The sequence below is a fragment of the Heteronotia binoei genome, chromosome 10 (genome assembly GCF_032191835.1).
Source record: "Heteronotia binoei isolate CCM8104 ecotype False Entrance Well chromosome 10, APGP_CSIRO_Hbin_v1, whole genome shotgun sequence".
NCBI lineage: Eukaryota > Metazoa > Chordata > Lepidosauria > Squamata > Gekkonidae > Heteronotia > Heteronotia binoei.
This window is the reverse complement of record NC_083232.1, coordinates 53567921-53593195: the sequence shown is the minus strand read 5'-3', so window position 1 is coordinate 53593195 and position 25275 is coordinate 53567921. Positions and strand designations below refer to the sequence as shown.

Genomic DNA, 25275 nt, shown 5'->3' with positions numbered 1-25275 from the left:
CACAGTAAGTGAAACTGAGGCTCCGCGCCTGTCTTCAGATTTAGTACTGGACCACTTCGACCCACTCAGCCTGGAGGAAGTCGATGGAATTCTCTCTGCTGCTCGCCCAACAACATGTGATTTGGACCCTTGCCCCTCTTGGCTGATTAAATCCTGCCAGAGGGAGCTTAGATGTCCTCTACGGGACATCATAAATAGATCCCTCTTAGAGGGGCATTTTCCAGCGCCTCTGAAAGAGGCCTTGGTCCGGCCCCTCTTGAAAAAACCTACAGCAGACCCGGCCGAATTGGCAAACTACCGACCGGTGTCCAATTTACCATTTTTAGGTAAAATTATCGAGAGGGCAGTGGCGTTACAGCTACAGAGATTTCTAGATGACGCTTCTGTCTTAGACCCGTGCCAGTCTGGCTTCCGACCGGGCCACGGGACGGAGACGGTCCTGGTCGCCTTGGTGGACGACCTCCAGCGGCAACTGGATCGAGGCGGTGCGGCAATACTGATGTTACTAGATCTGTCGGCTGCGTTTGATACAGTCGACCATCGGTTGCTGATCCACCGCCTCGCCGACATAGGGGTTGAGGGGCTAGCCTTACAATGGCTTTCCTCCTTCCTCATGGGTCGGGGACAGAGGGTGGCGATTGGGGGTGAGCGATCCCAGAGGCGCACACTAGACTGTGGGGTGCCCCAGGGAGCAGTTCTCTCCCCGATGTTATTCAACATCTATATGCGCCCCCTCGCCCAGATTGCCCGGAGATTTGGGCTGGGTTGCCATCAATACGCAGATGACACCCAGCTCTATCTACTAATGGACGGCCGGCCCGCCTCCGCCCCGGGGAACCTGGATCGGGCTTTGCGGGCTGTTGCAACGTGGCTTAGACTGAGTGGGCTGAAGTTAAATCCAGCGAAGACAGAGGTTCTCCATGTGGGTCGTGGCACTCTGGGGAAGGAAATATCTCTCCCGGCCTTTGACGAGGCGCCGCTGAAGACGGCGCAGCGGGTAAAGAGCCTGGGCGTCTTACTGGAGCCTTCATTATCAATGGAGGCCCAGATAACAGCCACTGCCAAATCAGCCTTCTTCCACCTGAGGCGGGCGAGGCAGCTGGCCCCTTTCCTAGAGCGTCAGGACCTAGCAATGGTGATCCACGCGACGGTCACCTCAAGATTGGACTACTGTAACGCTCTCTACATGGGGCTGCCTCTGTACCGGACCCGGGAGCTGCAGCTAGTGCAGAACGCGGCGGCCAGGCTGCTACTTGGTCTCCCAAGATGGGAGCATATACGGCCAGGGCTGCGCGGACTGCACTGGCTGCCAATCGTATACCGGATCCAGTACAAAGTGCTGGTCATAACCTTTAAAGCCCTATATGGCCAAGGACCGACCTACCTGAGGGACCGTCTCTCCCCATATGAGCCCCAGAGAGCACTGAGGTCAGTGGGGAAAAGCAGACTGAATATCCCTGGGCCAAAAGAAGTTAAACTTCAAAGCACCCGCACCCGGGCCTTTTCTGTTGCGGCCCCACAACTCTGGAACCAACTCCCAGAGGAGGTGCGGGCCCTGCGGAACTTAGACCAGTTCCGCAGGGCCTGCAAGACCGCCCTCTTCAAACAGGCGTTCACCAATAACTGAATTAATGTTTACCGCCAGATTAGTAACGTTTACCGCCAATGTTGACTTAGGAATGTTTTAATTAATTATTGATTATTGACTGATTTTAATGTGAATTTTAATGTGAATTTAATGTTTTTATTACTATTGTTTACCTGAAATGCTGTTAGCCGCCCTGAGCCTGCTTCGGCGGGGAGGGCGGGATATAAATAAAATTTTACATTACATTTTACATTACAGCTAGTTCATGCTAACTCAGCTTAGAGGGAACACTGCTGATTATAGTGGCTCATTTTATGATTTTATTTGACCTAGCCCGATCAGCTATAATCAAGTACCCAGCTGTTGCAGAATTGTGTTCTGCTTTCCATAGCTCAAAACAAAAGCTGAAATTTCTATCCTGGTGATGCATGACAAGACCAGGGAGCAAGAATCCGCTAAGGTTCATTAAGTAACGTGAGAACTGCTTCATGTATGGGGAATCTGTAGCCTCATAATTAATTGACTTTTCCAGCACATAAACAAGAGGATTTTAGGACTTCCTGTTTGGCTGGAAGACAGTCTGCAGCTCCCCAACAGAGGGGGATTTTAGTGTCACTGTTCAGGGTATTAAAGACCCCTGATAAGGTCTATGCTCATTAACCCTAGGCAAGGGTTAACCCAAGACGACTTATCTTCCTTTAATGCTGTTGATATCGATCTGGAGGAGGCAGGAAGCTGACTCCCTCAGTTCTTGATGTCCGGCAATGGAATTTGTCAACCATCGTCTGCAGTGACTCTAAAGTGACTTCGGTCACTTAAGGCTGTCGGAATCCAAGCACTCTAGAAGGACTGATTTTAATTGCAAGAAAAGAACAGCCGGGGGAGTTGAGAACATCTAAAAGGTACGCTCATCATTCTTATCTTCACTCTGAGAGACTTTGAATATAATTTAAACACTGAGTGGATTAACAACAGACGAAGGCAAAGCATAATTGAATGGAAAAAAAACTTTTACCTTGTTAAGCTGAGCTCTGTGGCTTTGGAAGTGAACAACAGAAAAAAAAAAACCCTCAAGATAAGAGTGAAAAAATTGGCAGTCGGAGGCTGGTGACGTAGAAGAAAGAAAAGAGAGTTGCCGTGTATATATGCCCATAAACTGCAGAACCTTGAATGAACTGAGCTGAGTGGGGGCATGGTGGGAAAAGAATTCAGCTTGTGAAAATTGAACGCCGTAAAAATAATTGCCTTCAAAGATATTTGGAGAAAAGACATATTGTTGTGGATTTTTGTAATTGCGGTTTCTTCATGCAGCTCATAAAACTGCGAGATTAGACACGAGATCAGTCTGAGCTGTGACAGGAAGTAAAACAAAAAGGGGCTGGACAATAAATCAGAGCCTATAAGGATTACAAGAGCTGTGACATCCGACCTTTGAACTAGGAAGGAATTGAGTCCAAGACTCAGACCAAGAAAGACGAAGAGAGACCTCTCTAGGCTGGAACTGTACCATAGAGAAATAACGATTGCCATTTTAAAAGGGAGAAAAACGGTCAAAATTGTTAAAATTCAATATCTTTGCTCAGGAAGAAGGGAGAAAAACGAAACTAGTCTCACCTGAAAGAACTGGCTTTAAGCTATTGGATTGGATGCTAAACTTTATGTGGGGATTTTTTTAAGGTTTGGTGATTTTTTATATGTCAGTAGAAAGAACAACACGTGCAAGAGCCCAATCATTTGACAAGATGCAGTCTCAATTTGACGCTCTGGAGGCAAAAATGTTAAAAGCTATGGACAAATTGCATTTGGCAATAAAAAAAGATATTAAAAAAGAAGTTGGAGACCTTAGGAAGGAGATAGAGGGTCTTAAGGAAGAGACTCAAAATAAAGTGAAAGAGGTAGAGATGAAAGTGGATACACAGGCCTCTGCCTTGCTAAAAATTCAAGAAAAGGTCATAATACACGACTGTAAGTTGCTGGAGTCACAAGTGCGTCTAAGAGGGGTACCTGAAAAAGAAGAGACAGATTTAAAAGGTTATATGGTGGATATCATCACTGAGTACATAGAAGAAGACCCTGACAGATTTAAGAGTATGTTGGAGGGTGCCTATAGAGTTAACTCAGTTTATGCGAAAAATAAAGGCCTGCCAAGAGACATCGTCATAAGATTAAGATCAAAAGAGGTGGCAGAGAAAATCTTGAGGAAAGGGTACCAAAAAGCCTGGGCAATAGAAGGGAGCAGAGTTAAAATAATGAAAGAGCTACCAAGAGAAGTGATCAGCGATAGGAAAAAGTATAAGAAGCTAACCGATCAGTTGCGTGCAGAGGGCACAAGATATAGATGGATAATACCAGAGGGTCTTGGATTTGAACAAAATGGCAAAAGGATTACAATAAGAAGCGAACAAGAGATGCATAGCTTTTTTGAAGAAAATAAAGAACCAACATCATAATGGAGTACAAATTACTATCTTGGAATATAAATGGACTAAATTCACCACAGAAAAGAAGGAGAACATTTCATTGGATTAAAAAGCAAAAATGTAATATAATTTGTTTTTTTTGTTTTAAACAATTTATTGGTAGCATATGGTTACAAAGCTTATCTATTTCTTAATTTTTTTCTTTTTTTTTCACATTAACCCATATGACATTTCCATCCCCCCTCCCTCCAATGTTGACTTCCCCGAGGTTATAAGTTCAAATCCATACTAAAGGCACTTCTGATTGCTCAAAGTTCCGTATATATATTCTTACAACTAAAAAAATGTCCAATATTTCTTTACTTTCCAAGTTTTCTCCATATATCCTTTAAATTTTCTCCACTCCCTTTTGAATATCTCTAAATCATAGTCTCTTAGTGTTCTGGTTAATTTGTCCATTTCACACCACGATAAAACTTTCATGGTCCATTCCCATTTCTCTGGTATTTTTTCTTGCTTCCAAAGCTGCGCGTACAAAGTCCTAGCAGCTGATAACAGGTACCAAATTAAAGTCCTGTCTTCTTTTGGGTATTTTTCTAATTGTAATCCAAGTAAAAACGTCTCTGCAATTTTCTTAAAATCATAGCCCAAAATTTTGGTAATTTCTTGTTGTATCATCTTCCAAAATTCTTTCGCTGGTTTTCTCTCGTCCCCGTATTTCTTGTATTTTATCCAAGTATTTAGTAATGTATTTCTGACATAGTGGTGAGAGAAAAAACCATCCATTTTATTCTTCCCATAATACATGTATGCATGCCAGCCGAATCTATTTCCGTGAGCTTCTAACCACAAAGGTTTTTTATCTAACAGCATTATCCAATCTTTTATCCATGTCAAACAAACTGCATCGTGGTATAGTCTTAGATCGGGAAGTTGAAAACCTCCTCTCTCTTTGGCATCCGTTAAGATCTTCATCTTTATCCTTGGTTTCTTTCCGGCCCAAATGAAATCAGAGATTTTCCTTTGCCATTTGTTGAATTGTTTTGCTTCTTTTACAATCGGGATGGTTTGAAACAAATACATTATCCTTGGCAAAATATTCATTTTGATTGCAGCTATCCTGCCCAGTAAGGACAAGTTGAGTTTATTCCATTTCATCAAATCTCTGGAAGAACTCAATGAAGATATCAACTTGTCAAAGCATTAAGGAGAACTGTTTTAAAATGATGTATAGGTGGTATATGACTCCGAAAAAATTGGCTAAGATAAGTAAGAAAATGTCGGATAGATGTTGGAAATGTAAAAAACATGAAGGTTCTTTCTTCCATATGTGGTGGACATGTGAAAAAGCGAAAGAATTTTGGAAGATGATACAACAAGAAATTACCAAAATTTTGGGCTATGATTTTAAGAAAATTGCAGAGACGTTTTTACTTGGATTACAATTAGAAAAATACCCAAAAGAAGACAGGACTTTAATTTGGTACCTGTTATCAGCTGCTAGGACTTTGTATGCGCAGCTTTGGAAGCAAGAAAAAATACCAGAGAAATGGGAATGGACCATGAAAGTTTTATCGTGGTGTGAAATGGACAAATTAACCAGAACACTAAGAGACTATGATCTAGAGATATTCAAAAGGGAGTGGAGAAAATTTAAAGGATATATGGAGAAAACTTGGAAAGTAAAGAAATATTGGACAATTTTTTAGTTGTAAGAACATATATACGGAACTTTGAGCAGTCAGAAGTGCCTTTAGTATGGATTTGAACTTATAACCTCGGGGAAGTCAATATTGGAGGGAGGGGGGATGGAAATGTCATATGGGTTAATGTGAAAAAAGAAAAAATTAAGAAATAGATAAGTTTTGTAACCATATGCTACCAATAAATTGTTTAAAACCAACAAGAGGATTTTAGTGCAAAATCTATAATACAAACTTTTTCCCACCACGAAATTTCTTAAAATATAATTGCCTTTACAAACACCATCAGGTTTCAGAAAAACTACAGGCCTTTACAGGTTTTTTTTTTAATTTACAACATAGATGAATACCAACCATATTTCTGTAGTTACCATATCAGTTTCAGATAAGAGTTTTTATATGAGATGGGGGAAACTGTAAAATAATTAATACTACTCCCTTTAAAGCAAGATACTGAACAATGACATTGCAGTTATAATGCTTTTTATGGACAAGTATATATCTGTCTCATTTCTAAATCCAGTGAGTTAATACTTACGGGTGAGACAGGAATGAGAAGTCTGACCAAAAAGAATGTATACGGCTTTTAATTTCTTGGGACCATTTAAGATTTCCAGAAGTAAATGGCATGTTTTTATGTACTAATTCATTCCCCTCTTCCACCTATAGTTGTTAAAAATATATATGAGTTATTATAGATATAGAAATCATGAGCAAACTGTGCAAGGGATATTTTGTTCTTATGCCACTCCCTACCTGCTTAATGTGCTCATCATATAAGTGTTTGCAGTTGCGCAGCTCTTCATCAAACATCTGCAGTAAAATTTTGTAATTTGGACTAAAAATATCTGCAATAACAGGCTTCTCCAGAAAATATCCAGAAATGGCTAAAAGCTATAGAGATAAAAGACAGGGTAAGATCTCCTGATATTTAATACATTAATGCAGTTTTCTTTCTCTCATCTTGAACACACACACACACACATCAAAGGAAACCAAAACAGTCTGCAAAAAGGAAGTAAAATCTATATGTCACAAAAGTAAACGGCAAAACTGACAGAAACTTTGTTTTAACCTACTGTACCAGGGACAAATACGTTAGAAAAACTGAGTATACTTCCCACAGGCAATGGTGTGGGAGTTATATTATTCAGTTGATTTATTCAAATCGTCCCTTGATTTATACAGATTACATAATCAGTTTTTTTTCTTCCTAGAGAATTTAGTTACCTTGATGCATATTTTAAAGGCACGGAATACACAGATCCAGTGGTAGGGTTGCCAGCCTTTAGGTGGGGCCTGGAGATCTCCCACATTTACAATTGACCACCAGCTGGCAGAGATCAGTTTCCCTGGAGAAAATGGCTGCTTTGAAGGGTGAACTCTATGGCACTGTGCCTCCCCTCCCCAGGATCCATCCCCAAAGTCTCCAGGTATTTTCCTACACAGACCTGGCAACCCTAATGCTATGTCAACACTAATACACAGTTTAAAACAAGTAAACAACTATACAGGGCATTACAGTTGCACAATATAAATATTATTACTGAGTGTAACTGCCAATAAGCAAACATAAACTACAGTGCTGATATTGCCCTGGAATAAGTATATTCATGTGCTACTTGAACTGAAAATTTAGAAATAAACTGTTCATTAATAATTCTCCTAAGTATCATATGTTAATGGCAAGGGAACAAGAAAATATTGTTTTTAACAGATTTTTGTACACTGCATATTAAGTGCAAGCCATAACTCTCTGTCCATTCTGAAGCAAGTATTAAGTTCAGATACAGCATTAAAATGTTTTCAAACACTATGGTTCTTATGATAGTAGTTAAATCAGCTAAGCAGAGTTCACACTTTTTTTAAAAAAATTCTCACATACAAAATCAATACTAGGAAAGGTTACTTATAGAAAAGAATATGTTTTGAAGAGTACAAAGTGGCTGTCATTGCATAGGGGCCAAAAATTATACAAGTTACCCAGTATCATAAATTATATCATGAAGTCTGAAATGTTATTGTTCATGGATTGATAAAGGTCTAGATCTGCGAAACAATATGACTATTTCCAAATGCCCAAAACAGCTTTGAGCATGAGTTTCTTGAACACTGCTTCCATCTTTCTACCACAGCTACCCTCTTTTATACAGAGGGGAATGAGACTAGTAATAATGCCTGTTGTGGATAGAAATACAATGGGCACTAGAAATTTGTGGTGAGTGAGTGTCATGGACTTGGGGGGGGGACTGGGGGGGAGAGACAGATAGAAGGAGGCAGCTGTAACCATCAACCTAACTTTATTTGTCCCTCTGACTACAGCTTTCCATCTCCTCCCCCCTCCCTGCAGCCTCCATTAAGAACAGTCTTTCTCTGCCGCAGGGACCAAAACAGCTTACATCATTTTCCTCTCCCCCTTTTGATCCACATAGCAATCCTGTGAGGCAGGTAGACTGAAAGTCTGTGACTGGTTCAAAATTACCCAGTCAGCTTCCACAACAAGAACCTAGGTCAGGCAGACTCTGTTCTGAAGCACTGACTACCATGTCACAGTGGCTGTCATAGGTTGGCTGCTACTGAACAGGAATGCTTGTTAAGTCATGCCAGTCAGGTATCATCAAATCACCTAGAGGGAGCTGCCAGGTCTAGGGCAGGAAACCTCCAGGTAGAGGCTGAAGATCTCTCGGTATCTCCAGACAACAGATCTCTTTCCCCATCCTGGAAAAAAATAATGGCTTTGGAGGGTGGGTCGCCAACTGGGGCCTCTTCACAAAGTGTGGCTTCCGTAGATGAAACCACAAAATCTCCAGGAATTTTCCAACCTGGAGCTGGCAACTGTAGTCAGGAGTAGCCCCAATGATTTCTCCCTCAAAGGCCAAAATAGGCCTTTAAAAGGCCTCCCTCCCCCCGGCCTTTTACTGACAGAACCAAGTTAATTGGCTAGCAACAGGTACTGAAAGGAAAAAGAAGGCAGCTTCCCCAGTCTTCCCAATCTTAAACACAGGATGCCATATTCTCTCTTTTCTCTCTCTCTTTCTTGAACACTGATTCCATCTGCATCTTGAATAAAAAGTCACTGTTCTGCTGGATGGGATGTCATTTTTTTGTCTATGTTCTCTCTGGCTGTTTGGTTCCCCAGGGGAGGGGGAAGACACCTCAGCCAATTGAGGGAAGGCTTTCTGTGCTGTTTCCCTCCTCCTCCCTCCCTCAGACAATCGAGGGAAGGCTTTCTGTGGTAGTTCCCTCCTCCTTCCATCAGCTAATCTAGGGAAAGCTTTCTTTCTCTCTAGTGCGAAGCAGTGCCTCAATCCTCAGCCAATGGAATGCAACAGACCATGAGTGGCGGTTGATGGGGCAATGGTTGATGCTCATCCCTCAACCAATGGGAGACCGTATTTGGCCACCCCATAGCACTTTCATTATAGAGAGGATTGTTCCTTAAATATGCTTCTTTCAGTTTTACTTGCTATGAATATACCAAAATATCCATTTTGGTTTTCAGTAAGTTCCATTTTACTCAATAAAAGGGAATAACTGAATGAAACAAAAGTTCATAAATTAATACAACTGACCTTAAATGCGGATTCTAAACCTGAACACTCAAGAAATCCCACACAAAAAATTGTTCCAAGACGTCTTTCATATTCCAGCGTTTTGTGTTTAAAATGGTCATAGTCTTTATCAAATTCCTATGGAATATAAATACGCATGAGTACTTGGAAATAAGCCTCAATTGAAAAGAGTTTAGAACCGGCAAGTATTCATAGAGTAGCAGCTGAAGAAAAAGTGGAGAAAAATGCTAAATAAAGGCAGAAAAATTAATCTTATTAATTACACAACTTGTCACGCTAAAAGACAGCACCATCAGTTCCCACAAACAAAACATGAAAAGTCAGGACTTGCCAAATGTTATGTAATACCAATCTATCCACTACCCAACTCTCATGCATAAGGGCTGTACTTAACTATGGCTGAATTATGCTTAAGAAAATTGGTGATATTTGTAGAAGAAAAGTTTTGAATCACTGCCAACCAACACTAGTCCTCACCTCACTTTCTTATGTGGTATCTCCTTAGTTTTCTTACATGTTTTAACAAGCCTTACTTATCTATCTGTAACTGCAAGATGTACTGATCAAACAATGTCTACTATTCAACTAAATGTCTGCAATATTTTAAGTCTACAGAATACACAATGAGTTGAACACAATGATGCTGTTAAGGTAAACTCAGTGTAGTTTATTATATGTGGCCTTTGCCAAACAAAAGGTAAATTTTAAATACCTCCATCTTTTTAAAGGAATCAGTAGCTGCCAAATACTTTTCTATGTGACAATGCTCATTTAAAACAATGACATAATTATGGCTAAATAGAAAAATTATTTTACTGTCATCTTTTAGTAGTTAAAGCAGCAATCCTGAGCACAGCAAGGTTCTTTAATTCCATTTACTTCCATTAGATTTAAACATCTTGACTGTAGACAGGATTGCAATCAAAAGCTGCTTTACTGATTTTCTTAAGAGCTACTCTGAAATAAATAGGTTTCTTGTAGCAGAGGAAGGCACCACGGTAGAACTTTTAACATAGACCATTTTTTAAAAGTAGGGCAACCCAAGCATTCAAGTATGTGTTCTCACACTTAAAAGCGGTATGGGTAGAGCTGCCAAGCCCCCACCAGGGGTGGGTGATTCCCTGGCTTGGGGGACCCCAATCTGCTAGCATGGAGCAGGCTGAAGGGGATATCCCCACCCTTAAAGAGCCCTGTCATCACACAATATGCCCTGTGCGATGACATCACCCATCGTTCCGGGCACGTCACACCAAGGATGCTCTAGGATTCACAGTAAAACTTTATAGTACCACAGAGTCTTTACCATAAATCCCTGGCACAATGTGCCATGCACACTGATGTCACTTCTGGGTGATGTCATTGCACAGGGCATATCATGTGATGACGAGGTTCTTTGGGGGTGGGGATCCCCCCAACAGTGTGCAAGAGGAATCTCCCACCACAGTGGCAGAGGAACTTCGCAACCCTAAGTATGGGAGAATTGAATCACATGCATTTTCGCAAATGTAAAAGGTCCTTATGTCTTCTGAGTACAACTTTTTTCCCAACAGAGATCTACACAAAACACGATAGAGCATTACTTTTAGTGAACAAGAGGAAACATATCTAATCACTAATATTATTTGATTGCATTGCAAATTAATAAAATTCCTAACTTTATTGCTGGGCCTTCTTCGAAATATTCAGATTTAGTTTAACGTTTCATACAATTTCACCCACACTTAATCAAGCTGGACACATCATGCAATTAACAAACATGTATAGCATTTTGTCTTATACTGAACCATCTAGCTAACAACTATTCTTCCTAACTAGGAGCCTGCCTTTATGCGGCATTTATGGACCTTAGGGCTGCTTTCAGTCAAGTCCCTAGATCCTGCTTCTGAGCTAAATTGGTTAAAACAACAACAGACAAAAGGCTGCTTTGGTTAATTTTTAGGCTATATGAGAATCCCACTGCACAAATTCACTGCAGATTTGAGGGGCAACTCATCAATATTATTTACCTTTCAAAGGGTGTTAATGCTGTCTTTTAACCCTTGTTTTTTTAAATTTCTATACAAATGATATGATACCTTATATTAAAAAAATCACACACCTACAGTGGCTGGATATGAAATCCCTGATCTGCTTTATGCAGATGATAGAGTGTTGTTATGAAGATCCGAATTGGGTTTCCACAAAGTATTAAATAAGTTCACTGGCCTTCTAAAAAAAAACAACAACAACCAACTCTGGTTTTATTCAGAAGACTTTGACTATTAAGAGAGGGCAAACAGAGAATGTGGATCAGTTCAAATATTTGGGAGTGGTATTCAGCCATTCAGGTAACCAGCTCAAGGCTGACTCGGCCTTTCATCCTTCTGAGGTTGTTAAAATGAGTACCCAGCTTGCTGGGGGTAAAGTGTAGATGACTGGGGAAGGCAATGGCAAACCACCTCGTAAAAAAAGTCTGCCATGAAAATGCCGTGCTGTGACTTGAGTCAGAAGCAACTGGTGCTTGCACAGGGAACTACCTTTACCTTAAAAAAAAAAAAATTCAGCCATAACCTTTCTTGGAGACCCCCTATCCATAAAGCAAGAGAAATTGCTGGAACCAACTCAAAAGCTCTCCCAAGGTCAAAGATCTCCTCAGATCAAAGGTTTGCTCAATTTGTTACTTTTACTGCATACTGCTGTTTTGTTGCTTTCGCATGCTCATGCTACTCAGATAGGGTGGCCAGACCGTCCCGGTCTCCCGGGACATTCCCGGATCTGGCCACCCAATCCCGGATCCCGGGCTGCCTATACCGGGACCATTAAAGGTCCCGGTTTAGGCAGCCCCGGAGCCGGTGGGCCGCGGGCGCGGGCGGGGAAGGCGGGGAGTGAGGGAGGGAGCGTCCCTGCGCCTGCGCAGGGCCCCTGCGCACGCGCAGGGACGCTCCCACCCTCACTCCCCGCCTTCCCCGCCCGCGCGCGGGGCCCGGCGGCAGTGGTGGAGGCCTCTCCGTGGCCTCCGCTGGTCGCTGGAAGCCCTCCAGAGACTCTGGAGGGCCTCCAGCGACCAGCGGAGGCCGCGGGGCACCCGGCGCTGGTCCCGAAAGGCCTTCCAGAGCCTCTGGAAGGCCTTCGGGGACCAGCGCCGGCCAGCGAAGGCTTCCCCGCGGCCTCCGCTGGTCCCTGGAGGCCCTCCAGAGTCTCTGGAGGGCCTCCAGGGACCAGCGGAGGCCGCGGGGAAGCCGCGGGGCACCCGGCGCTGGTCCCGGAAGGCCTTCCAGAGCCTCTGGAAGGCCTTCCGGGACCAGCGCCGGCCAGCGAAGGCTTCCCCGCAGCCTCCGCTGGTCCCTGGAGGCCCTCCAGAGTCTCTGGAGGGCCTCCAGGGACCAGCGGAGGCCGCGGGGAAGCCGCGGGGCACCCGGCGCTGGTCCCGGAAGGCCTTCCAGAGGCTCTGGAAGGCCTTCCGGGACCAGCGCCGGCCAGCGAAGGCTTCCCCGCGGCCTCCGCTGGTCCCTGGAGGCCCTCCAGAGTCTCTGGAGGGCCTCCAGGGACCAGCGGAGGCCGCGGGGAAGCCGCGGGGCACCCGGCGCTGGTCCCGGAAGGCCTTCCAGAGGCTCTGGAAGGCCTTCCGGGACCAGCGCCGGCCAGCGAAGGCTTCCCCGCGGCCTCCGCTGGTCCGTGGAGGCCCTCCAGAGTCTCTGGAGGGCCTCCAGGGACCAGCGGAGGCCGCGGGGAAGCCGCGGGGCACCCGGCGCTGGTCCCGGAAGGCCTTCCAGAGCCTCTGGAAGGCCTTCGGGGACCAGCGCCGGCCAGCGAAGGCTTCCCCGCGGCCTCCGCTGGTCCCTGGAGGCCCTCCAGAGTCTCTGGAGGGCCTCCAGGGACCAGCGGAGGCCGCGGGGAAGCCGCGGGGCACCCGGCGCTGGTCCCGGAAGGCCTTCCAGAGGCTCTGGAAGGCCTTCGGGGACCAGCGCCGGCCAGCGAAGGCTTCCCCGCGGCCTCCGCTGGTCCCTGGAGGCCCTCCAGAGTCTCTGGAGGGCCTCCAGGGACCAGCGGAGGCTGCGGGGAAGCCGCGGGGCACCCGGCGCTGGTCCCGGAAGGCCTTCCAGAGGCTCTGGAAGGCCTTCCGGGACCAGCGCCGGCCAGCGAAGGCTTCCCCGCGGCCTCCGCTGGTCCGTGGAGGCCCTCCAGAGTCTCTGGAGGGCCTCCAGGGACCAGCGGAGGCCGCGGGGAAGCCGCGGGGCACCCGGCGCTGGTCCCGGAAGGCCTTCCAGAGGCTCTGGAAGGCCTTCGGGGACCAGCGCCGGCCAGCGAAGGCTTCCCCGCGGCCTCCGCTGGTCCCTGGAGGCCCTCCAGAGTCTCTGGAGGGCCTCCAGGGACCAGCGGAGGCCGCAGGGAAGCCGCGGAGCAGCCGGCGCTGGTCCCTGGAGGCCTCCAGAGGCCAGCGCCGGTAGCGGAGAGGCCCGGCGCTGGTCCCTGGAGGCCTCCAGAGGCCAGCCCCGGCAGCTCCCTCCCTCCCTCGTCGCGAGGCCGCCGCCGGAGGACTCCCCGCCGCCGCCGCCGCTGGATCCGCCGCCCTGGAATAAGGTAAGGGGGCCGAAAGCGGGGGGGGGCGGGGGGCGGCCTTCCTTTCTTCCCTCCCTCCTCCCTCCCTCCCTTCCTTCCTTCCTTCACTCCCTTCCCTTCCTTCCTTCCTTCCCTCCCTCCTCCCTTTCTTCCTTCCTTCCCTCACTCCCTTCCCTTCCTTCCTTCCCTCCCTCCTCCCTCCCTTCCTTTCTTCCTTCCTTCCTTCCCTCCCTCCCTTGCCTTCCTTCCTTCCCTCCCTCCTCCCTTCCTTTCTTCCTTCCTTCCCTCCCTCCCCCCTTCCTTCCTTCCCTCCCTCCCCCTTCCTTCCTTCCCTCCCTCCCTCCCCCTTCCTTCCTTCCCTCCTTCCTTCCTTCCTTCCTTCCTTCCCTCCCTTCCTTCCTCCCTTCCCTCCCTCCCTCCCTTCTTCCCTTTCTCCCTTCCTTCCTTCCCTCCCTCCCTCCTTATGTTGTTATGTGATGCAGAGTGTTGGACTGGATGGGCCACTGGCCTGATCCAACAGGGCTTCTCTTATGTTCTTATGTGACGCAGAGTGTTGGACTGGATGGGCCACTGGCCTGATCCAACAGGGCTTCTCTTATGTTCTTATGTGATGCAGAGTGTTGGACTGGATGGGCCACTGGCCTGATCCAACAGGGCTTCTCTTATGTTCTTATGTGACGCAGAGTGTTGGACTGGATGGGCCACTGGCCTGATCCAACAGGGCTTCTCTTATGTTCTTATGTGACGCAGAGTGTTGGACTGGATGGGCCACTGGCCTGATCCAACAGGGCTTCTCTTATGTTGTTATGTGATGCAGAGTGTTGGACTGGATGGGCCACTGGCCTGATCCAACAGGGCTTCTCTTATGTTGTTATGTGATGCAGAGTGTTGGACTGGATGGGCCACTGGCCTGATCCAACAGGGCTTCTCTTATGTTATTATGTGACGCAGAGTGTTGGACTGGAGGGGCCACTGGCCTGATCCAACAGGGCTTCTCTTATGTGACAATACTGACTTTGGTGGACCCAAGCACTGATTCAGTGTAAGGGAGCTTTGTGTTTGTGTCTTCTAGTGCAATTTTGTTCTCAGATCCTGTATTTACTTCATCAGTATATGGGATAAGGCACTTTCTCAACTGTGCTGCATAATGCAGCCTATTTATTTTGTCCTGTTGGCTCTGTTGGCTCTATCTGCGCCACCTTCATCACTTTCGGGGTGTGGATCCCCCAGTGGAGTGGTCTCCCGACTCCCTCCGCCGGCTGTTTCTGATAGCCCTGCGCCCCCTCTTTCATTTGATATGTGTCCCGTGCGGGTGCCACCCTCCCGCCGGGAGATGCCGCAAAATGAGCCCCCTTGAGGCTTATGGCGGCAGGGCTCGGGGGAAGCGAGCTAGACTGCTGTTCTTTTGAGGGGTTATAGAGTGTTTCGAGCCCGTCCCTGTGGCATCGGTCCCATCATTGTGGGGCCCAGGGGGCCGGCGCAGCGGCACGCTGAAGCAGCCTGTCGGTCACTTCCAGGTTCCTGTCCTGCATCTTGACCGGTGTTATTAGTGACAGGCTGCTTCGGCGTGCCGCTGCGCCGGCCCCCTTGGTCCCACAACGATGGGACCGATGCCACAGGGACGGGCTCGAAACACTCTATAACCCCTCAAAAGAACAGCAGTCTAGCTCGCTTCCCCCGAGCCCTGCCGCCATAAGCCTCAAGGGGGCTCATTTTGCGGCATCTCCCGGCGGGAGGGTGGCACCCGCACGGGACACATATCAAATGAAAGAGGGGGCGCAGGGCTATCAGAAACAGTCAGCGGAGGGAGTCGGGAGACCACCCCACTGGGGGATCCACACCCCGAAAGTGATGAAGGTGGCGCAGATAGAGCCAACAGAGCCAACAGGACAAAATAAATAGGCTGCATTATGCAGCACAGTTGAGAAAGTGCCTTATCCCATATACTGATGAAGTATATACAGGATTTGAGAACAAAATTGTTTCCGGCGGTGATATTTGGGGGATTTTTGGGGACGTCACAGGAAGTGCTGTGAAGTCACTTCCTGTTTCCGGCAGGTGACGCGGGGGAAATGATGTCACAGGAAGTGATGCCACTTCCTGTTTCCGGTGGTGGCATGACATCACCGGAAGTGACGTCACCGGAAGTGACGTCACTTCCTGTTTCCGGCGGCGCGCGCGCTTCGCGCACACCCCCCCCCCCCCACAACCCCCCCCCAGTGTCCCTGGCTGGCCTTCAGACATTATGGTCACCCTATACTCAGATCAAAGATTTGCTCAATTTGTTAATTTTACTGCTCTGTCATTGTACCATTTTACATTCTAAACCACTGCCTACCAGATAATTTTACTTCACTGTCATTGGTTCTTAAATCTGTACCATGTTGCATTCTGGGCCACTGCCTGCCAGCTATGTATGGCTCTGCTCAGCTATGTATGGCTTTGCTCACTGTGCTGGATTCCTCGTCTGATGAAGTGTGCTTAAGAGCACATGAAAGCTTACATTCTAAATAAAAATTGGTTGGTCTTAAAGGTGCAACTTGACTCCTGCTTTGTTCAACTGCTTCAGACCAACACGGCTGCCCACTTGGATCTAAGGTTCTTTTATTCAGTATGTTTAAAATAAACATAAAAGGTAAAAGATAAAGGTAGCCCACTGTGCAAACACCGAGTTGTAACCAACCCATGGGGTGACATCACATCATGACATTTTCTTGGCAGACTTTTTATGGGGTGGTTTGCCATTGCTTGCCCCAGTAATCTTCACGTTCCCCCCAGCAAACTGAGTACTCATTTTCCCAAACTCAGAAGGATGGAAGGCTGAGTCAATCTTGAGCCAGCTACCTGACATACGTTAGTTAAAACGCTGTATCTTTATTACTGTCTTACTACTAATTCATAACTGTTGCACAGTACTATATTATTGTATTTTGTTATGTTTATTTTGTGAAAATACAATAAACTTTTTTTTAAAAAAAGTAGTCAGTATATGATAGTGTTGACCACTACAACCTTCAATGCTAAAAATAATCCCCATGATTTTATTTGAGGCTGGTATCTAGAAAAGTGAAGTCTCCAAATCCGTGGACTTGCATACTCCTCCACTTCTTACATCAGATGGCAGGAGTTGTGTTGCTGGAACTGTACTTAGAGCAGAATTTGCACAATGCTGTTTTGAGTCTAGGGCCTGGATTGCTGCCTTCACATTGAGATTGAAGGCTTCTTACTTGGCACTCAATGCCCAAGGGGGTCTCTTATAATGGCTAGAGGAAGACAGCTACAGAAGTGTATGGGAAAGATACACAGATAACAGATTCAAATCGCTTGATCTCTCCCTTATAAAGCTTAGTAACATAAATTATCAAGAAGTGCTGAAGCTGATTAGGCTGAGGGTGTCCTATCTTGAGCAGGCCAATACATTAACCTGTACAAGATGTGTATGTTTCACCCTTGCACTTGGAATCCCTCCTTCTACGACTGTACTTTCATATGTGAAATTCCTTACAACCTCTTGTCATAGACATGCCTTCATGCTTGTCAGGTTGAATACCTTCCTGATTGCAGAAATAATGGGATGTTTTCCCAAAATCCCATATTCGGACACTCTGTGTGATTGTGCATCTGGAGCAACAGCAACATTGGATCATCTTCTAGTATTCTGCCATCAATGGGAAGTCCCCAGGTCCCTCTGGATTACTCCTGTTTTGCTTAAATATCAACTTTCCCTGGAAACCTTGATTGATATCTCCATCGTTGGCAGACTCAGGTCCAGAAATAATGTGCACCACCATGGCTAAATACATAACAACAGTAATCTCCCTAATGCATAGTTGAAATGGGCTTCTGTATCAACCACAAAAGATATGATGGGATTATTTACATGACCAACCATATTTAAATCAAGGTTTTGGAATTGTAGGAGAAGTTCATATTTTATCAATTCCTATTTTATTCTTTTTGCTTAAAGAAGGGAATACTTTACTTTTTAAACTATATATTATTTAACTATATTATAATTATATTATTTAACTATATATATATATATTTAAATAAATAAAATGCTTAAACAGAATACTTTACTTTTTAAACTATATATTATTCAAGGTCTTAAACTTCACAAATATGTGACTTTGTGATATCAATGTAATTTACTGTCTTGAATTTTGTCTTATTTGTTGTTACATAATCCTGTGCATTGCTTAATTGTTAAGATGTTGGGCATTAAGACCTCTGGTTAAATGAGCTAATAAATAAAGGAAAGATAAAGCATTTCCAGTAAATAATTTAACACAACAGCAAAACTGTTGTGTACTGTCCTAGTTCACTATTGCTGTCCTGACACAGTGATATTTTCAGACTATGACAAACTGGGAAGTTCTCTGGCTAACAAGTCCTAGCTTTTTATGCACCAGTGAGAAGACTTCCCAGTTTGCAGCTTGTTGTTATATTCAAACCATGGTTTATTTTTAACGCACTCTAGGATTGATCCTAGATTGATTGATCCTAGCACATATCCTAGTCCTAGTCTTTCTCACTTTAGCTATACCTGGATCAGACTTTACCTACTAAGAAAGATACACAGGTAATCTGCACCTCCTAGTTCTTCTCACTATAGCTGCTAAAAAGTTTTAATGATTAAAAAAATAGATAAATTGCAATATTACCATATTGTTGAAGTCTAAGGGGTTGTATGTACTCTCTATAAAAATTTTACATGACTCCATAAATTCTTCATTCAGCCTGTATATTTGATCATTCAAAATTTTTCCCTTGCTTCCACCAAATTCCAGCTTCTCCAGCTTTTCAAATTCAAGCATGATAACAAAAATATCCTAAAACAATAGATAAGACAATTAATTTTAGCCTCTCACACAATGAAAAACAGATTTAAATATATCTTTATACTTTTACACCTATTAGATAATTTGCTCTTCTAGCCTGCTTGCCCCATCCTTTTGGACAAAACAAGATTAATGAACAATTGGAAGCTCACTATATACACATTTTATTTACTATGAAAATGATGGATAAGTAATGGAAATGTCTGTTTCTAGAAGTGGGTTCTCTTAGAAACAGAAGCTTAGGACAACAAATCTTTTGCAAGGCAAATGCCCCTCCCTCTGGCCCCAGAACTGTTGATAAAGATGCTGTAAAATGTCACTCCTATTCTTAAGATGCAGCACAATTCATACTATAGAGCTTTTTCCTTTGTTCCTGCAGAGCTTTCAAGAGAATGCATGCTTTCTTTCATTGAATTTTCCTGCAGTAAGTAAGTAACTATATATCTACTCTACGAATCCCTCTATTTTATGCCATTTGAACAAAGCAGGAGTCAAGTCTCACCTTTAAGACCAACCAATTTTTTTTTAGAACGTAAGCTTTCATGTGCTCTTAAGCACATTTCATCAGACGAGGAATCCAGCACAGTGAGCAAAGCCATACATACCATCTTAACTGTCATAGTGACCCAAAACAATCCTGAGACTTTTTAATGACATTATGAGAATTCATTGTTAGAAAACCTTAGACCTTCACAGAACTACAATTTCCAGGATCTTAAAGAAATTTACGTACGTATGGCAGGTAAGATTCCTGTGAAGAGGGGGAAAGTCTACTCTGACTTTAAACAATTGAACAAAGGAAGAAACCCTGAGGAAGAACTTCATAACATGACACGCAGTGTTAAGAATAAATTATATTCCACAACGTTTTTGGAAACAGATACTTTAGACTGTGAAACTGGATTGCTGCAATACTATTATAAATATTAATAATTATATTCATTTTACTGAAAGAAGTCTATTCATTTAAGTCTATTCATTTAATACATCTCCAATCCTGTACACACTTACTTGAAAGAAAGTCCCACTGGATTCTGGTTTATATATATATATATATATATATATATATATATATATATATATATATATATATATATATATATATATATATATATATGCGCACTGGCTCAGTTTAATTTTTAAAACACTATTCTTGCTATAGCATGCTTACTTCTAGCTGCTAAGCTAATGTGAAAATACAACTGGGAGGGGTTTTTTTAAGAGCAGAGTAACCCCAGCCTAAACCAACAAGATCATCCTAAACAGAGTTAAACACTTCTAAGATGACTGGCTTCAACGGACTCAGAAGGGTGTGACTCTGTTTAGGATGGTAATAATGTTTCATACCTGATATCACAATAGAATGTAAGAAAGAACTTCAGTAAAAGTGCAATTATAATAAATAAATGTCCATGCCTGATATCACATGGAAGATCATAGAAATATGTTTTTAAAAATATTAAAAGGCATTTTTTCATATAACCTTCTTTGACTGTAATAGTGGTATATAATAGAATTTTTTTTAAAAAATACCTCTATTTTCTCTAAGCGGGTTAGAAACATATCAAATCTGGCAAATACCATCTGTGGCTGAAAATCCCATGATTTAAACTCTTGGCTGTTACTGAAGTAAGTCGCTATTCTTTTTCTGTAACTGAAAAAGGAATCCCTGAAACTCTTCAAAGTATTAAGAGCTTCTTGCAAGTGTTCTAAAGTTTCTTCAGTTTCTCTTTTCATAAGATCTTCTGGCGAAAGATATAACATAGCCTAAAAAAAGATTTTTTGAAAAAGAAAAAGCTTAAATAATGTTTTGCTGTTATTATTGCCACCTTCCAACAAGAATAATTGCAAAGTACAAAATCTAAAGAAACTATGAACAAATAAAAGGGTTTCAGGATCTGATTTTAACAAAATTAGATAGACAGAATAAAACAAGCTTCGCTTATGAAGATGCTGTCTTGAAGCACTCTACAACAAAACCACATGTAGAAGCAAAATGTGTTGATATGGCAAAATGACACAGAATACTGAAAAGAAATTCAGAACAAATCAAACAATACATTTCTAGAATCTGCATATGTATGCCAAGTAAGAGCTATGTGTTGTTATGAATGGAAGTCAATCTGATGCTCAAATAATAGAAGTTTATTTGCTAGAATAGGTAACTTGATCCTCAGCTGCACTGTGTGTGTGTGTGTGGGTGGCAGAGTATCTTTAGTGTGACTTGAGAAAGCCCCAGTGAAGCATTTGCTAAGCTGCCACCTTCTTCAACAGAAAATCTGGAACTTATCTGTAAGGCAGCAAATAGACAATTTGCCCATCACCAAACTGGAGGGCATGCCCAGCAAACCTTTAATCCATAAGTGGAAACACTATCGGTGAACTGATTTGTGGTGGGGACTGGAAAGCAAGCCCTCAGGGAGCATTGGTCCAAACTACTGGGGCTCCTTATCATGGGCCTGTTTGTCTAGTCTTGGGCCAGTTCTGGAACATCAAGGAGAGGTGAATCTCAACAACTTTATTCCAGGAAGAGCAGAGACTGGACCATCCTTAAATCCCACCCACCCACCCCCCGCAAACGGGTTTGCTATATGCTTTTATCTCTAGCCAATCCTCCAATATATTGTTCCTTTTCTGTAAGTTTCTTCTGAACTATCTGTGCTTCCGGCTTAAATTAGACTTGTTAAATTCTTTTTTAGAAACTGTTTCATCCTTGGGAGGGGAGAGATTCCTTGCATAAACAATTCCAGCCCAAATAAGCCTATATACTGCTAAGTCATTGATACTACAGAAGGAAGGGGATAAGCTCGACATGTCCTCTAATACACATATACACTCAGGTGGGCTAAAGACCATCTCTTCTAATTTTATACTGAGAAAATTCCATAAATTGAGCTTCTCTAGTGGTGGTGGTGCTACCCTGGTTCTGATCCAGTTTGAACTAAAAGTGTTACATATTGAGTGTTGTAAAAGAATGTTTTGTCTTAGCTTGACGCAAGTGCCATTACTCTCCAGGATTCTGATGCCTACATTCTGATTGACCGTTCTCTCGGAACCTGAAAATCGGGATGCAAGGCATTTCTCCATGAAATGCAAATGAAGGATCCTGGAGAGCCAAATGGGACTGGTTGGTGCCTGCAAATGAGGCATGGTTAACCACTTCCAAACTGTATATATTCCGCTGTGTTGCCTGTGTTTCTTGTGACTGTTCTTACTAATAAACAAGTTGTGTTGAGATGAGAGCTATCTGGACTCACTATTTAACAAAAAGAATCTAAACTGGAGGAAGTCTTCCCCATGAATCCCATTCCCTAGACCAGGGGTGGCCAACGGTAGCTCTCCAGATGTTTTTTGCCTACAACTCCCATCAGCCCCAGCCATTGGCCATGCTGGCTGGGGCTGATGGGAGTTGTAGGCAAAAAACATCTGGAGAGCTACCATTGGCTACCCCTGCCCTAGGCGGTTTAGCTCAGGTGCCTAGCCAACAGAGGCAGATTCAAACAACTGAGTAGAGTGCCTGAGGGGATGAATTTTGTAGCATGTACATACTTATAACCAGAAACACTAAGCTCAAATTATTTTCACTGCAAGATCAGGAGACATGCAGTTCATTTTGCAGGCATCATTTTGAAATCAGAACTGCTGCGCTACAATTTTGCACTTGTGAAAGGGGTAGACAGGCCCTGAGCTACTTGAAACACTGGGACTGCAACAGGCTCAGGGCAGGGCCTTGGTTGTCTCCTCCTCACAAACTTTGCTTCACTCAGGTTGCAAGCAAGCAGTCTTTAATAAGTCCTTCATAAGGTACATACAATGAGCTTCATAATCTATCCTGCCCACCTGTGAAGTTTCCTTACTCCTTGGGACCATGCTCACATATCCAGTATCACTCTATTCATCCCAAGCTCCTCAGAACCAACTCTTCTAAAGCCTGGACCCATCTACAGGATGGAGTTCACACACACACACACACACACACACACACACACACACCAGCTTTCCCACTTTCAGCATATGCCCATGGGAATGCCAGCATGCCCAACAATAGTGGTGATGGCCAAACTTCCTCATCCTACTGTGCTGGTCCCAGGCCACAGCTGCCCCATGGGATGTTGCCAAAGTTTAGGTGGGCTGGCAGGCCCTCGTCTGTTGTTGCCTCTGCCCCTACTTTCTGTGCCACCATTCCCGCTATTTCTGTTGTGGTCTCCACCAACTTGCTGCCGGGGCTCACCTGGCTACAAGACTGTATTATAAAAGAATTCAAAATAGGATAGGAGAAAAACATGAAAATTGCTTGGAAATTTATGTCTTAATCATTAGCAAACTGCATGTCATTATGCCAAGTAGGACAGGGAGTGGAAGATGGCTGAATGTATTGCAGGAACTGCAGTATGGAGAGCTGGGGGTGCAGTGTAATTTGCAGAGATCCATTTCTCCATATGCACACAGAGCTTCCAATAATTCCTCTCACTTAAGTTACCCTGTATCTGGGAACTGCAAATACTGTCAGTACTCGCAGGGCATTTTTTGTAGCAGGAACTCCTTTGCATTTTAGGCCACACACACCTGATATAGCCAATCCTCCAAGAGCTTACAGCAGGTCCTGTAATAAGAGCCCTCTAAGCTCTTGGAGGACTGGCTACATCAGGGGTGTGCGGCCTAGTATGCAAAAGAGTTCCTGCTACAAAAAAGCCCTTTGTAAGAGTCTCAGAGATAAACTTTTCACTTTTTCCTATATGAAGAGCAGATTAAAACACTTACATGAATACAGACCAGTGTCCTGAGGGCCACTTTTCAGGAAGGAACAGAACCTTCTTGGCCATGACACTGGTGGTAAATGTCTTAATGAAGCAACCACCTGAAGTCTATTCAGAAATGCATTCCACAGAGTTCAACAAGATTCAGTCTCTAGTAGCAGAAGCAACAGAGCTTTATTGTATCACTATAAAATAATATTTTAAAAGTGTGCCTACAGCATCAATCCTATGCACATTTACTTGGGGACAACCCCACTGAACACAGAGAAACTTACTTCTGATTCTTAAGTTATCACAAACCCTATTAGCCGAAGAAGCCCTGACAGTGGACGACACCTTTTACTACACAGAAAAATCACATCTGATTTTTCAGCCAGTAAACACAAATAGGTATTTCATTTGCTGCAGGAGTTGTGATAAATTACTGGGACAGCCCTTTAACAAATACAACCATTTATTGGTAGATGTTGGATTATGAAGCAACTCAGCAATAAACTGACTTGTCAAGCCCTATTGTTTTGAAACAAATAGATCTTATCAGTTTCACTATTTGATAATTAATTCCCCATTAAAAATATATACTTAAAATGGATGTGGCACTTACCTGACAACATGAAAAATAGTTTGTAAAAGGCTACATGATCTTTAAAGTCTGCCTCCTCTTCTTCATACAAACAGCTTATTGTATTTTTAATATAAAACACATAAAAGAGCAGAATTTATTACTATAATTATTTGGTTGTTATATAGCTTTAATTGTAAAAAAAATAGTGCCATGAGATATAGGCAAATTCATGATAAATCTTCCGAAAATGCGTATTTTATTAAGGGGGGGAACTAACTCTCTCTTGTCTTTCACATATTTCTATATTGATTGGCTTTTAATGATTAAGCCCTTATATAGTTTGTTATTCATAATTTGTGTTACCTGATCAATGAAAAGATTGCAGAATTCCTGCAACAGAACAATGATCCGTGCTGGTATCCTGTAAAACTTAGAGTGACTCCAGATCAGACAGACAGTGTGGAATAAGGGTGGAATTAAAGTATGCATTTTTTGAAATTCTGCCTCTTTAAGGCGCTGAATGTGTCCTTCCAGAGGCCTCAAGTACAGTTCAACATCCTGGGCTTCAACAAGAGCTGTAAGAGAATAATATTTAAAAAATCAAATAGAGGATATTGTAAGTTTTTTTACAAAATAAAAAAATAGCATATAGTCTAATATCGTGGCCAGTGGTTCTCAAATGACCGTGTTGTTCACTTATCTATGTCTGACCAGGCTAGAGCCTAGATGCTGGCAAATGGCACTCCAAGTTTCTGTTTCTTCATTATGCTGAAGTCTGGTGAAAACAACCTGAATTTTTAATAAATAAACCAACAGAGTGCTAGTCAGACCAGTATACTATGTTTTTCAAAAACTGTCAAGCCCATGTGTGTTTTTGTTTCTTTATCTTCAAGTTTTTGCTGTTAAATCCTTAACATAATAGCACTGAGTGTGGTCAACATGAGATGGATTGACTCAATAAAGAAAGCGATCACCCTCAGTTGGCAAGACCTGAGCAAGGCTGTTAACAATAGGACATTTTGAAAGTCATTAATTCATAGGGTCACCATAACTTGGAAGTGACTTGATGGCATTAACACACACACACAGAGACATACACATTGTGTGGTATTTATTTTCCTGTGTTTTTGATTTCTGTTGATTATAAAGTGAGTTTTTTATCTATATATGTGCTACTTCAATGCAGCCTACACTTTTCAAAACAGGCCCAAACTGGTCTTTTCTGCATTCTCATTTTCAACACTTGTAAGTTCCTGTTTCTTCAGGAGGCGGATGTTCTGTTGCGCATAT

The 25275-nt window shown here is 43.5% G+C and overlaps 1 protein-coding gene across 1 annotated transcript in view; it reads right to left on the bottom strand.

Moving 5' to 3' along the window:
- The window catches only part of DNAH11 (dynein axonemal heavy chain 11), a 279382-nt gene that overhangs the window by 234774 nt on the left and 19333 nt on the right, over positions 1 to 25275 (bottom strand). Inside the window, exons 6-11 of the mRNA XM_060247705.1 lie at positions 24349 to 24560; positions 20197 to 20430; positions 18487 to 18654; positions 9284 to 9400; positions 6468 to 6605; positions 6250 to 6374 (exon numbers count right to left, since the gene is read on the bottom strand). Coding sequence (XP_060103688.1) covers positions 6250 to 6374; positions 6468 to 6605; positions 9284 to 9400; positions 18487 to 18654; positions 20197 to 20430; positions 24349 to 24560 — 994 coding nt within the window. The remainder of the gene's footprint in view (positions 1 to 6249; positions 6375 to 6467; positions 6606 to 9283; positions 9401 to 18486; positions 18655 to 20196; positions 20431 to 24348; positions 24561 to 25275) is intronic.